The 15,202-nt window shown below is 42.2% G+C and overlaps 1 protein-coding gene across 5 annotated transcripts in view; it reads left to right on the top strand.

Moving 5' to 3' along the window:
• The window catches only part of CD44 (CD44 molecule (IN blood group)), an 86,499-nt gene extending 73,538 nt beyond the window's left edge, over positions 1-12,961 (top strand). For all 5 annotated transcript variants that reach the window (XM_054585918.1, XM_054585917.1, XM_054585914.1 and 2 more), the window contains 3 exons: positions 1,540-1,611; positions 3,601-3,679; positions 9,561-12,961. In XM_054585918.1, the coding sequence (XP_054441893.1) occupies positions 1,540-1,611; positions 3,601-3,679; positions 9,561-9,765 (356 nt within the window). In that variant the 3' untranslated portion in view covers positions 9,766-12,961. The remainder of the gene's footprint in view (positions 1-1,539; positions 1,612-3,600; positions 3,680-9,560) is intronic.
• Positions 12,962-15,202: the final 2,241 nt, after the last annotated feature.

Genomic DNA, 15,202 nt, shown 5'->3' with positions numbered 1-15,202 from the left:
AAGGCCAAAGATCTTCAATTTAAATGGCCAATATCCCATGACCAGTGCAGGTGACCATCTGCCAATGACCAAGGACTCTGGTCGACAGATAAAGTATGTTGGATATCTTCTGAGGTGTGTTCAAGAAAAGGCCGCTGTCAAAACGGTGTAGAGTATGTCGAAATGGCTAGACATATGGTAAAACTTGAGTTTAATGAAAACGTCAAATTGTGTCAAGAGCCACCCTACCCAATTAACCACCCTAATCAAGACTTCACTGTCTACTGTGCATAGTCAGAAATTTGACTCTCTTTGGAGAGCTTTACATGTAAGGCCCAGCCACTTTTGTTCACTGGTTACCCAGACTTCCCTGTTTTTGTTTTTGTTTTTTCCTTCCCTTGCAGACCTGTGGGATTCTGCCATGGGGTTCCTTTTATCAGGGAAAATAGAGTTCATTTTAGTGGGATATTTTCAGTTTTTGTTTGGAAGCAGTGAAGGAAGCATATAAAAACACAAAGAAAACACAGAGCTTTCATTTGGATGAGTCTCTTCACCAGCCTTTTGTTCTGACTTGTGGATCCTTTGTGTTGCAACGCTTCCTTTCAGTCCAGAGACTTTGTTTGTTTCCTTATTTTGTTTTGTAGCAGAGGAAAATATTCATTCTTCAAAAACAAAGCAAGTTTCAATAATATAGTAGCAGGATTCAATAACAGATTGGCCTGATCAAACTGAACTTTTCCGAGATCTCTTTCTTACCACACTTTGTAAGTGCCTGTGGCTGGAATGTATAAATAGCTTTGCAGTAATGTGAAGGCTGGCCCCGTGCACTGCTCTGTAAGCCTGGTTATGCATGATTTTTTCATAGATAGAAGGGGCCGTGGCCCCCCAAACCCTTATTTTATATTTATGTTCACTTTTATGATGACATAGGATGTGATTTTTAGATTTGCTTTGGCCTTTCTGGAGCACATGAATCCCTTAGGGATCTTATTAAAATGAAGAATCTGATTCGCTAGGGCTGGGGTGTGGCCTGAGATTCTGCGTGCCTGGCATTCTCCCACGTGGGGTCCATGCGACGACATTTTGAGTAGCAAGGTCTGAAATTAAAAATAGAAAATAAGTACACATGGTTTTCAGTCTTATGTACATCTTTAAGCCTCTGTAAAATTATGATAAAGTAGATTCTAGTATCACCCCAATTAAGAGTGAGCAAACTGAGACTTCAAGAGAGTCACTTGAGCCAGCACAGGTTACTAACAAGTAGCAGAAACAAGACTTGAATCCAGGGCTGTCCTACTCTAGAGCCCAAGGGCTTAAACATTTCACAACACTGCTGCTCTGAAGTCTCATGTTCTTGATGACAAATAACATTTTCAAACCTTAGTTTGAATCAAACCAAACTTTTCTGGGGAGATCTCTTTCTTGTAGCGCCTTATAAATGTCTGTAGCTGGGATGTTTAAGTACTCTTTGCAGGACGCAGAAGCTGGCCCTGTCTGCCACTCTGTAAGCCTGGTTATACATCCCAAACTTTGGTTGAGAGATGTTGTTTTTCTCCTTAGGACACTCCAGTGGGAGCCAAGAAGGTAGAGGCAACACAGCCTCTGGTCCTATAAGGAAACCTCAAATTCCAGGTGAGTTTTGAGCTTTGGGGGGAGAAATGATGCTAAAAGCAGGTCTCTCTGAACGTCCCAGAAAGGAAGAAGCAACGGGTTTGAAAGTGCGGTCTCCTAAATGTCCAATCTTTGAAACTGTTTGTTCCTCTTTGCAAGCTAAAGACAAAGGAGAGCAAAAGAGAGGAAAAGATGGAACATTTTTTTCCCCCTGGGATCCATAGATTGGCTGAGCCCATATTCACACTTTTCCCTCACCTGTCCCAAGGCAGTGCTGTGTTAGTTCCTAAAGCTTCCTCTTCAAAGGAGTGATCACCCTGGGGACTCCAGGTCACACCCAGGTCCTGCTTGTCCCAATTCAGTTTCCCCTTCATGTCCAGGGTTGGGGAAGACACATGCAACATTCTTCTCGCATTGCACACAGTGTGTTGAGTGGAATGAAAACATCCTTCTGGTCCCCAGACTACTTTTTCTCAAGGGACTGCCTTCACTGCTCCAGACAGAAGACAGTTTCAGAATATGTTACATGTGCAATGAGGGCACTGAGACAGCTGGCTCTCTTCTTTATTTGACTTTGGCTCAAAATTCACCATTTGTAAAAGGGGGATTACAAAAAAGGAAGGGTTTCCTTTGGGTTGCAAAGTACCCTTTTAACTCTCGCTCTTCAGAGTTCTCCAAACTGAGCCTCCCATGGGGAAGGGAAGGATGTGGCATGTGCCTGCCCCCCCGCCTCAGCGGGCCTGGGCACCACTGCAGGCAGAGCACATGGCGAGGGAGCGCGCTGCCTGGAGGACAGGGTGGGTGCGGCGTAATTTGCTATAATCAGGCAGCAGGATTCTTCCCAGGCTGGGTGAGTGGGAATGTGGGGCATCTCAGAGCTGGAGACCCAGGACAGGACAGAAACGGCTCTCTCCTATTGGCTTTCCACCTCCTGACTCACATAACCAGGCAGAGGTCAGGCAAAGGCAGCACTGAGCAGGGAATCAGAGAAGAATTGGGACACCCAGAGATGAATGGGCAGTGAATGACTATCCATCTTTCTTGTTTCCCAGGCTCTAGTTCATTGCACAGATACACAGGCCACTTGGCAACTGAAGTTATTCAAGTTGTCAAGTCATATCTTAATATGTTAAAGCTTGATTAACAAACATGTAAATAGCATTTTATTAGTCCATGAGTGATGCATTAATTATTGCAGACATTTTAGAAAATGCAGCTAAAAAAAGGACAAAACTATAGATCACCTATTATCTATCTCACCATCCAGAAATACTGTGGTTACTATTTTCATACATGTAATTTATATGTCATTTATCAATATAATTTATATACAAAAACATAATTGCTATTTAGCAAACTACCATTCTCACCTGGCTGGTCACAGCTTTCTAATATCATTAAATATTCTTCCTCTGTATTATAGTATGTAATACAATGAATGTACTCTAATTTATTCAATCAAGTCCATATTGCTGGACATTAGGTTGTTTTCAACTTTTTTTATTATAAATAGTTCAGCAATAAACATCTTCATAGCTAATTCTAAGGTCCTATACATTCCTGGAAGTGTAACTGCTGGATCAAAAGCATGTGCATTTTGAAGGCTTTTGATGAATTTTGCCAAATGACCCCCTAGCAAACACTGTTATATAGGAAAGGAATCTTCCTTTCAATGGAAGAATACACTTCTTTCAGTTTACTTAGTAATTGCACCAACGGCACCTACAAGTCTCAACAGGTCGTTCTACATTTTTTTGGGAACATGTTTCTTCTGAAGAGACAGAGATTCTGATGGTAAGAGATTAAAACAAGAGGCTAGTGGGACAAACACCTATAGCAAAATTGCTTTTCCAGTGTTATTTGCCTACTGGCTGGGCCATTTGTTTAGATTCCTCTGTAGTGCTGACTGTGGTTCTTGGTTGGACCAGGTCTAATTTATAAAGTGCATGTTTTGTTTTCACAAAACATAGTTTCCAATTTCATGGGTGTCTTTTGCTTTGCTCGTACCAGAATGGCTGATCATCTTGGCATCCCTCTTGGCCCTGGCTTTGATTCTTGCAGTTTGCATCGCGGTCAACAGTCGAAGAAGGTAAGGGGGTGCTCCTCAGAGACTTTGACTCGGGAAGGACATCATTTAACTTAGGCTCTATGTACTTGCTGCTCAGAGGGCAACCCTTGGAACCAGGAGCCTCAGCACCCTGGGGGCTTGTTAGAAATGCAGGATCTCAGGCTCCACTCAGACCTTCTGTATCAGATTCTATTTGGACAAGGTCTCAGAGATTCATGTACATGGTACAGTTTAAGAAGCCCTGCTCTGGCATGTTCTTTGGAAAAGAGACACTGTAATTATCTGGACCACCACTTTTGAATAGTGGTTGAATTTCTTGGGGATCTTCATTATTTTGGAGTTAAAGCCCATCGAAACTTTATCTGATGAATTATGAACTATCACACCAGAAAGGCATAAAAGTGTATGCTCATTTATTGATTTATTAAATATATATTTATTAAGTGCATTCGCAATACACAAAAACACCATATAAAGATTCCTGGATTGGTCATCCCCTGTCTATGGCCCATGGAGCTTTCTAGAACCCTTACCTAAAACAGGCATTGAGTTTGTGTGTTTGTTTTGTTTTTTGTTTATTTGTTTATTGTCTGTAAGGACACTATTTTCTGTTTTCTGGAAGTGGCTGTTGAAAGGATAGTACCCCCCTACCTCAATCAAGGCCTGTTGTTTTGGAAGGCCTGTGTATTTAAACAACACATATACCTGGTTGAGCTGTGAGCAGGCTCCAGAACTAATGCCACCTGGAGTGAAATAAAGGAAAACAGTCATTCTAGCAGAAGAGGAAATGAACCTTGACTGGGGTGCTCCACAAATACTAGTCTAAATCTCTTGCTTAAGATGCTTCTAAGATGTGTTATTTTTCTCTGAGCATTTGCTTTGGAACATTAAACCTTTTGTAAGTGTCTCTTGAGATATCTCTTAAAAGGTAAAAAAATCTTATTTCCAAGTGGAGGCACCTTCACTGTGTCACTAGATCATCTAACAGGCCAGAAAGTACCCCTAGGTTTGGGAGAAGACCTGGAAAAAATGATAGAATCTCTCTCACTGGCTTCTGGAAAACAACAAATACCCAATTCCATTGCTGTGTGCAGCCCATGCAGCATTGCCAATTATCTGAGGAAATTAAATAAGGCTGTCTCACACGGGTACATGTTAATAAAAGGGCTCTATTACAATCCAATAGCTATGCTGCTATCTGTATGTGTGAGGGCATAATAAAAATAATTATTCATGATAGCTGACTGTATAAGGAATAAAAACTAGGGAATAAAGCCTGAAAGCCCCTCCTAGTTGTCTTCTATGACTAAATGGAAAGGGATTTTTTTAAGTTAAATTTAAATAATGCAACTTGAAGTAAGGACCCCTTCCAAAGGATCTTTATACTTCCCCTTGGCTTCCTTATTTTCTCTTAGGTTACTTTTGCTCAATTAACAATGAATTTTCAATTGTTGGAAATCAGTCCGTTTGCCCCAGGCCCTAGAATATACTGCCTCTGTTCACATACACAGTCCATGAGTTCTGCACATGCCACCATAGAAACAGTGGTTCCTGATGCTGTCGACACGGGGGAGACCTTAGAGAAGCATCGCAGCTGTTCCCGAGAGCCGCAGGAGTCCATGCAGTGTGGCTGCTTAGCTCCCACATCGCTACCCACCATGTCAGCAGTGAAAACAGGTCCTGTTACTGTGCCCCCTTCCCAAGACCAGCAGTCACCCTAGCAACAGGCAAATGGGGACACACGAGGTCCAGCACAGGCAGTATCTCACCAGCAAAGGAGCTGCTTGGATGCTATAAATTACTGTGTCCTGATCTGATCGTCGAAAACAGTTTTGCTAGGCAGCTGAAGGGTGGTTGTGGCTTTGCAGGCTCCTTCATGTGTACTTGGGTTGCTAAAGTCAGCAGCCTTTTTCTCATCCTCTTAAAGGCTGGGGCCTTTCTGCTTTGAGTGCTGCATGATAGAGAGATGCAGAATCTGATGTTCATCAAATAAAGTTTGGTTGAAAGTAGGGACATACAAGAGGCATTTGTGTATCTGAGAAACATCTTTTGAGGGGCCGCTATGACTGTCAGCCCTGGGGAAGAGGAAGAGAAGATTAAAAAACAAAGAGAACCATCCTTTCCCTAAAAGAATCTTGAGGTTCCATGGCAACATTGGTTGGATTTAAGTCACCTAATATTTATGGAGAACATACTCTGTGCCAGGCCCTGATATATGAATTATGGTTAAAAGGTAAAAGTGAAAAAGCATTTGTCATTGAAGGTGACATTCAAGGATTGACCACAGGATTCTATGACAATGTCATCTGAGAGTGGCATCACCTGAAATATGCTGATTTAGGAGTCCTGTGGTTTCCTTAGCTTTTTCCATCCCTGTCATAACTCACATCACCTTTTTTTGCTGTGCTTTATGTAACCAGAGTCCTTGAATTGCAACTTGCCAATGAAAATTCACTGTCCTTAAGAGCAAACAATGGTTTCAGGAGTCCATTGTACTGGTAGATAGATATTCAATGAGGCCCAAGAGAAGAAGTTAAGTGCATTTTCCTTCAAGTATTTATCTGATTTGTATGAAGAGGAGAAAAAAGTGGGAGGGCCTGACCAGAAAACGCTTCACAAAGCAGAAATGGTGAAAGAATGTTTCTACACTGCTTGTGTAGAAATGGCCTTCACCAGTTTCCCTCTCATAGAAATAAGCATCTTTTCTGTAAACCCCAGTGGACAGTCATCCACCCTCTGCTTGGCAGGTGCCCTCTTTAACCTCTAGGATTTAGAATGTCTGCCTCCTCTTAAGCTGCAGTCTAGTTCGCCATGATCTGTGCTCACCCCGCCTCTTTCTGTCCTCTAGAACAGAGCTGTCCAGTAGAACTTTCCGCGGTGGCAGAAAGGTTCGACACCTGTCCTGTCCCATACACAGCCACAAGTCACGGGTGGCTACTGAGCACTCCAAATGTGGCAACTTTGACTTCCGTGAATTTTAAATTTTATTTTATTTTAATTAGTTTAAATTTAAATAGCCATATGTGGCTAGTGGTGACTGTATTGAATGGCCTGGCTCTAACACAAAGCAAAAAAAACCCTCTAAATATTTTTAAGGATTGCCAGGTAGAAGAGCTATAAGATTCATTGTTAAGTTACCCACTGTCACCCCTTCCCCCAAGTCTTTCAAGCGAAATTCTGTTGTGCCCTAAGTGCGTTACCTGGTTTCCATACTCCATGGAGCCTGCCAACCCTCTCCTGGCAAGGCTCCAGCCTGGATCCTTCCATATTGTGTGGTCACCATGCTCAGCTAATGCTTGAGATTTAAGGGCAAGGGATAAAAAGGCAAGATGCAGTTCGGTGGAGACCTCTGACCTTTGGATTCAGAGGATCTAAGTCATAGACACAATGTCGGCCCTGCCTTTGCTAGTGGTGCAGTGTCGGATGGTAGCCTTGACTTCTTGGACTCAGTCTCCAGTTAACATAAGGACAAAGTTGAGCTGGATGATCTCTGAAGTCCCTTCAGTGTTAATGGCCCTTTTAGCATCTCTCTAATTCAGAAGGATGAAAAAAATAGGGCATGTCTTTTAAAAGTACTTATTTAAATGTCTGGAGCACCACACATTGGACTGAGTTATTTAAGAGAATTGTCCTGCTCTCCTGAAAGAACTCAGGCAGGTAACAGAGACACATAAATCCAAAGGGAAGTGTGGGCAGGACAAAGCCAAGTGCCACATTGCTAAGCCCCACAGGTCAAATGTCACCCACCTTCCCAATCAGCTTTGTTTATGTCAGTAGCATCAATCCTCACTTCGCCCCCATGCACAAGCTTTTTTATGCTTATTAATCACTTTCTTGCAATATTTCATTGAACTTCTCAAGTAAATGGGGGATTACGTTAACAAGACACCTTTCTTCCAAAGAACACCCAAAATACTACCCAAGAATTTAAAATAACATGAGCAGCATTCTGTCTTCGGCCTTTTAAGTCATCTTCATAGTAAATGTGACAAGGTGGTGGAGGCAGCTGAAGATACAAGCAAAACCCATTATATGTGGTGCTTGTTATATTCACAATTACAGCCAGTGATTCTTGAGCATTTACTGTGTTCCAGATACTGTTCTAAGTGCTTATCCAAGGCTTTGGTTTCCTTACCCCACACTGTTCATAAAAGCAACAAATAAAACAATAATAAACTCATGAATGCAGCACCAGGCTCTGTTCTTAGGGCTTTCTACAGTCTTGTGAAAGGGGTACTGTAAATAGCCTGAGATTCCAGATAAGCAAGCTGAGGTTCAGAGAGCGTGAGTGAGTTGTCCCAGGTCACACAGCAGCAAGGTCTCAAAACCAGGCCTCCCAAGCCCTTGTTCTTGTCTATGTGGACTGCATCTGCACTCATAGGCCCACGGCTCTGCAGCCAGGTCAAGCATTCTTCCCTCTGCCCTCAACAAGCATCCTGCCAGAGGAGACAGGATCTAACACCTGTTGAGGAGGTATAATTTCTATTTCCCCAAACAAGAGATTAAAGTTTATGGCCTTGGCAATCCTAGCAGGAATGGCCCACGGTCATGAATAATAGAAGCCTTGTCTCTACAACTCCAAATACCCAGCGGCAAAGTGAACAATTCCGACTTCATACTGTTTGCAAATCTCCAGATGGTTGGCAGCATGAATAGAGCTGGGCAGAGTCCAGGCTTTTGGTCATAAAGGTCCGGAGTTGAATGCTAACTCTCTGTTTTACTAGATGTATGACCTCAAGTTAGTTATTAAACCTCCCTGGGCCTCAGTTTCCACTGATGGGAAAAACAGCTGCCTTGTGGGATTATTGTGAGGATTACATGAAATTACATGTAAAGTGCCTGTCATACAGGAGGTGTCCTGAGCTTGTGGTTGTCACTAGGCAGGTGGGGTGGTAGTTGTGAGGCTCTGCAATTTTGCTTCCGAGAAACACAATCTGACTTCTAGATGTGTAGCAGTGATCATGTTACAGGAAAGAGGAAGCATTGCATCAGGCTGCATGGGGGGAGGCAGTGCTTTGACAGTGTACCAGGGGTAAGACTAAGGTCATGCTCTTCCATGGAAGATCTTCTGCATTTAAATCTTAAGAAATATTACTGAGAAGCCTTAAGGTAACAGGAACATCACTAAGAAACCTTAAAGTAACTGAACTATTTGCCTTGTGTAGTTAGTTCAGCCTCCTATAAGCAGGGTTATATGGAAAGGTAACCCAATGTTAGGGAAAAATCAATACGGCCTTATATTATACTTCTAGAAAAATGGTGTTGCATTCTCCTCAGTACATGCAGTAATAACCCCGGAAAGGCCAACAGAGTGTTGACTGTGAGAGAAAGTAATGGGATTTTCTTGAATACACATACCAGAATGATTTACAGTCATCGTGTTGGTTTATCTGAGCCTGCAGAAATTGCTAAAGCACTAAGAAGAGGCAAACATTCCCATCGCATAGTATGGTCAAAGGAGAATTGGAACTTGGGAGTCAGACACTCCAGGAGTTGAGTTCTGATTCTTTTATTACTTGCTGAGTAACCTGGGGCAAGGAACTGCATTTTCGGATCTCCAAGGTTTCTTTACCCATCATAGCCTTGGCTTTTCGAGATGTGTGACCCCTGGTTCTGTACCTCGAGTGGGCATCAGAAGCCCCTTGGAGGCTCATTAAACCATAGATCCTGGGCCCCATTCCTAGAATTCCCTGATTCAATACATCTGGGGTGGAGCCGAGAATTTGCATTTCTAACAAGCTCACAGCTGATGCTTTTACTTCTGGTGTAGGGGACCTCACTTTCAACAGTCCAATAAGATGAAACATACATGCTAAGATTGTTATAAACCGTAGTGTTAATGACTGTGATGATGACAATTGAATCATTCCACCCTTTTCACACATGATCTTTAAATTATTAGGTGTGGGCAGAAGAAAAAGCTGGTGATCAACAATGGGAATGGAGCTGTGGAGGACAGAAAGCCAAGTGGACTTAACGGGGAGGCCAGCAAGTCTCAGGAGATGGTGCATTTGGTGAACAAAGAGTCGTCAGAGACCACAGACCAGTTTACAACGACCAATGAGACGCAGACCTTGCAGAATGAGGATGTGAAGATTGGGGCGTAATACCTACACCATGACCTGGGATAGAGATCACACATAACCTTTACAGGGAGCTGGGACACTCACAGATGCAATGTGCTACTGAATATTTCATTGGGGTTCTTTTTTTTTTTTTTAGCATAAAATTTTCTACTCCTTTTTGTTTATTGTGCTTTGTTTTTTGAAGTCAATCCAATTTATAAAAACAGCATTGCTTTCTGAAATGAGGGCCCAATTAACAATCAGCAAGAATTTGACTGTTTCAGTTCCCACCTCGAAGCTTCTCACTCCCTGGGGTGTGCTATGGATGGCTTCTAACAAAAGCCAGAAATATGTTTTTCCCATCCCCAACCATCCCTCCACCCCATCTCCCAGGTGACAGCCACATGCTAAGGATATCCCCGGAGATAAGAGGGACTGGTTCCTGGGGGGACATCTGAATGGGTCCATATTGCCTCTCCAGGGGCCCAATCCCTAGGCCCTGCTTTCCAGTGGAGTAGGGGATCGGGGTGTACTGGTTACACGTGCCCTTCTACGGACCCCCTGGAAATTTCTCATTTGCTTCAGAGAATGCCCAAAGGGTGAAGCTATTTATCTGTAGTAAGCTATTTATCTGTGTTTTTTGAAATATTAAACCCTGGAGGTCCTTTGATTAGTATGATTCTTTTTGTTTCTTTGTCAGAGGCATAAAGGGTTTTAAGCTGATTCATAATAAACATCTGTACTTCTTCCACTTTTACCCTTGGTGCTGTGATCCTTCAGTTTCTTAACCAGCCAGGTCCGGGCCTGCACAGCTCATCGCAAACCTGTGAGAAGGTCTCCTTGAAACACTTCATCTCAGAGCAGAGTCCCGGCTCAGGCTCCCTCAGCCAATCTCACAGAAGATCAGGGACGACAGCACTGTTTTATTTCTGAGGACTCAAAGGCTTTCTGTTTTGTCCTAGAACCAGAACTGGGAGAGCAGGAGCTTCAGCAGCTTTGATGTTTTAATGGCCACCCATGTGCTCCCCTGAAAGACTGTGAGAAGTCACATTACATCTGCGTGACTTACCGTGGCTGTGGCCCATTTCATGGACACTGACCCTATTAGTGATGTCCAAAAAACAATATGGAAGTGCCTTTTGACCTCTTGAAATCAAAGGAGAAATAGTGGGAATGAAAGAGAGCATAGACAGTAGCCAGCTGATTGGCACAGATTAGGGAAGTCGGGGGAGGGAACTGTGTAGATGTCGCTTGAGTATTTTTATGGCTTGGTTTGTTTATACTTTAACATTCCAGTTGTCTGTCCCCAATGAAGTTGCTATTCAGAAAGTTAAGTGCCTGGAGAATCTCTCAAAAGTTTACAAGGTTTCCCACCATTGGAATCCTATCACCAGATACTAGGTTTAATAAGAGATTAATGACTTTATCCTTTGCATGGCAAGTCCTCTGTGGTCTTTATTCCTAAAATCAGAAGGCCCCATTTATCCTGGAACTTCCAAAGTCTACTTGCAGTAGAAGAGATTGGAGCTATAGAGTAAGGGCTCCTATAAAATGGGACCTCATTCCTTAGACCCCCATACAAAGTTATCTGTTGCTTAAACTAACATGCCCAACTAGAAAAATTTCTCAAACAAAAGAAAAAGAACCGGAAGGAAGAGGAGGAGGAGGAAGAGGAGAAGGAAGAGGAAAGGGAGGAGAAGGAAGAAGAGGAAGATGAAGAAAAAGGGGAGAATAGAAAGGAGGAGGAGGACGAAGAGGAAAGGGAGGAGAAAGGGGAAGAGAAGAGAAAGGAGAGGAGAAGGGAAAGGGGAGGAAAGGAGGAGGAAGAGGAAAAGAGGAGGTAGGGGAGGAGATGGAGGAGGTAGGGGAGGAGAAAAAGGACAAAGCTCCTACATAAATTAGGGCTGGGCTTACACAAAGAGCTGATTCTGAAGATGCTTAAAAGAGAGACGCCCACTTTCTGCATTCATTTCCAACCTCTCCCATCCACGTTCACATCCCCTCCCTGCCATGATCTTTGAAAACCCCTTTCTCTTCTTCCATCTGGTTTTCATTTTATTTTCAAGTTGAAAGAAAAGAAAGTGGACATGTGGTCTCTCTGTTGTTACTGCCATTAGTGTCTAAATGCCTTCTGCTTCCAAGGCCTTTCCTGGCTCTTTCACCTGAATGCCACAAGCCACTGTAGGATCAGGTTAAAAAGGGCTACTGCAGGCCTCCACCTGTCCCCAGATTCTCTTTAGGGCTGTAGATAGTCATATAAGTCATATCTAGGGATGGTTTTCCACCCCTTCTAGACATTCCCAACAAATAGGCTGAGAGAGGAGCCTTTTATTCAAATTTATTTGGGAATTAAATATGATCTTTCCTTTTATTACTGTTGTATCCCCCCATTTGGATATGCCTCCGTGTTCTTGAATGGGACTGGGGGAACTCTAGAGCTTCCATCCCGTGGAGGCACTCCACCTGCAGTATTGTCTGAAGTTCATGGACCAGGATGCACTCTCCCCCCCTTGACATAATGGTGTAACTCTGGACGCACAGCTTGACTACACATCATTCCAACCAGCAACTTGCCAGGTGACCTTAGCTAAGTCATTAAACTGGGTCTTGTTTGTATTAGTAAGGGGCCAGCATTTCATTATTTTGCAAAGCTTAAGAGAGCAGAGATGAGAGCTCTCCAAAGCTAAGAGCTTAAAATGTAACCTGTCTTACAGTCATAAATCCTTCATGTCTCCTGAGGGCTTCCATTTAATTGGCATTGGGTGTAAAACATAAGAGGACAAAAGACACCTTCCTATCTATATCCTTCAGATTTTAGCCTGCAGAATAGATTTTGCCAGCAAAGCCTCTCAAAAAGTTTTACATAGAGACCACAACACCAAGGGTCAGTTTCGTAGCTAATGTTGATTCAATTCTGGTACAGTAGGAGTAGGAGAAAGGAAACCTCCCACTTCAATAAAAGAGTAAAATGTACTTAAGAACAAAAATAACGTGATTCATTCACCTTTATATCATCATTATGCCTTTTGTAAATCACTTCGAGTGTTCAAAGAAGAGTTTGTTGTTCGCACGTGTATGATGACCATTGTTACTTTGATTTTTCACAGCATGCCCTCCCTCTGATTTTTGTGTATTTACTGATGGGCCAGTAATAATAAGGAAAGCAAAATATGTATATTGCCCAGTAAAGCACTTATTGGAAAATATTAAAAGGTTACTATTGGAAAGTTAAAGAAAATGGACTCAGGAGTCTCTGATTTAAGGGGTGCGGGAGCCTGGGAGGGGCTGAACTGGGATTATCTGACTATCTGGGTAATTTAGCAGCACAGGTTAAAGGTGTAGGAGATGGCTGAAGCTTCACACTCACATTATTTTTTCTAAAAAGGAAAAACTTCGTGGATTTCTATCACTCGAGTGCCTTCTTTTGGAGAAAGTCGAATTTTCCATAGAAAGTGTATGGTCCACATATTTCAAACAAAATGAGTTATTGTGAAGTGTTAGTTCTTTAAAGCCAAGAACTACTCCTATACTTCCAGGTTAAGAGAGGAAAGTGCACATACCTCCCTTTCCTCATACAAGACTCAAAAGACAATAAGAGGTATTCCAAAAAGGCATAAACTAATAGGGCCAAAGAGAATGGAAGAAGAGACAACAGTAACACAAATTTGAAGCTGGAAAGTGACAGTTCATTTTTTTATCGGCTGAGTATATTAGGAAAAGCTGAAGCTTAAGTCAGAAATGGGGAAAGTTGAAAAGCAAGCAGATTTGTGTAGCAAAATCCCCCAAAGAGTCAGGAATTGGTGGCATCAACCTCTGGATGTGGTAGAGAAGGTGGGACTAAAATTAGGAGGATGGATTTGAAGTCTACTTATGAGACAGAGTTAGAAACCCAGACCTCCTTCCCCACTCTAAGTAGCTGTGTGACTGTTCTGTACCAATTCCAGCAAATGACTGAAAGTTTATCCTCTGAAGAGGGCAAAATAAAGAGTCTCTGGCTGAAGGGCAGGCAACAAGGCAACACACAGTTGACACTAGAAATACCATACTGAAAAATGAAGCCATACATGAGGAATGTCAGGGCTGCATTGCCTTCTCTCCCAGCTTGGCCCCCAGTATGTCAACAACTAAGCATGGGTCCTCCGGGCAGAAGTTCAGTTTTTCTGGGGAATCTGTTAGTCCTAAGAGAAAACCATAAAGACACTGACACAATCGTTCCCCAAAGAAATGCCAAGCATAGCAATCTACAGTGAAATTCCCCTCTCAAGACTCACCAGGACCACACAGGACTCAGCTTTCTGTTGCTCGCTCTTACACATGAGAAGCTGACGTGATGCACCGAGAAGAAGCCTTAAAAAAAAAAAAAAAATCATTAATAACCTCAGTAAGGTAAGAGGAGATATTGTATCTATGACATGAGAACATGATGCTGGGGTAAAAATCATTCAGAGAACACCTTATAAGGGAGATTTTTAACATTTAAACATGAAAGCACAGATTTAAAAGTAAACTGAATAGGAGGTTTAGAAAATGCAGTTGAAGACTTGTCCCAGAAAATGGAGCAAAGACAAAGTAATGGAAATAGAGGAGAAAAAATAAGAAAAGTGGAGACTCATTCCAGGAAATCTAATATGCAAATAATAGGAGTTGCAGAAAGAGGAAATGAAAGAAAGGAATCATCCACAAAATAAATCAAAATGATTTCTCAGAACTGAAGAACATGAATATCTAGGCAGGAAGAACCAAGTGAGTGCTCAGCGCAATAGATGAAAACAGATCCATACTAAAGCACATTATTTTAAGAATTCATAACAATTGAGGCAAAGAGATTATTCTGTAACCTCTAGGGAGAAAAAAGTGATAATATAGAAGATCAAGAATCAAAAAAGAATCAGACTTTCCAAAGCCACATTGAAGACCATGAAACAGTGCCTTCAAAATTCTGAGAGAGGTATTTCCAAGCTAGAACTCAAATTTAGCTAAACCAAACTAAGTGAAAGGGTAGAATGAAGACATTTCAAATATGCATTGTCTTCAAACCTGCTCACCCATTCTCAGGCAACTCCTTAAGGATGTATTCCAACAAAACAAGGGAGTGACTACGAAAGAGGAAGCCATGAGATTCAGAAAACAAAGTAAAAGGAATTCCTAAAATGATGATAAAAGGAGACATTGAAAAGAAAGCTGTACAGTAGATCTAGGGAACAATCAGCCCAAATTGGAGTACAGACTAAAAAGTGAAACAATAAATCCCTTGGCTTCAATGACCTCTAATAAAAAAGAAAACTACTTTTTGGTTATATCAGTTAACTCTTGATGCATTAAAAACCACTCCAAAATGCAATAGCCTAACACAACACATGTTTGTTATTTTTCACCTATTGACTGGGTGCCTCTGCTGATCAGGGCAGGACTCAGTGGAGCATGGCTGCACTCACACAGGGGTCTGTGGTTATCAAACAGGTCCACTAGAATCTATGAT

The sequence above is a fragment of the Pteronotus mesoamericanus genome, unplaced genomic scaffold (assembly GCF_021234165.1).
Source record: "Pteronotus mesoamericanus isolate MK-2021 breed Mesoamerican mustached bat unplaced genomic scaffold, CSHL_Meso_final contig_90, whole genome shotgun sequence".
Taxonomy (NCBI): domain Eukaryota; kingdom Metazoa; phylum Chordata; class Mammalia; order Chiroptera; family Mormoopidae; genus Pteronotus; species Pteronotus mesoamericanus.
This window is presented reverse-complemented; position numbering and strand designations above follow the sequence as displayed.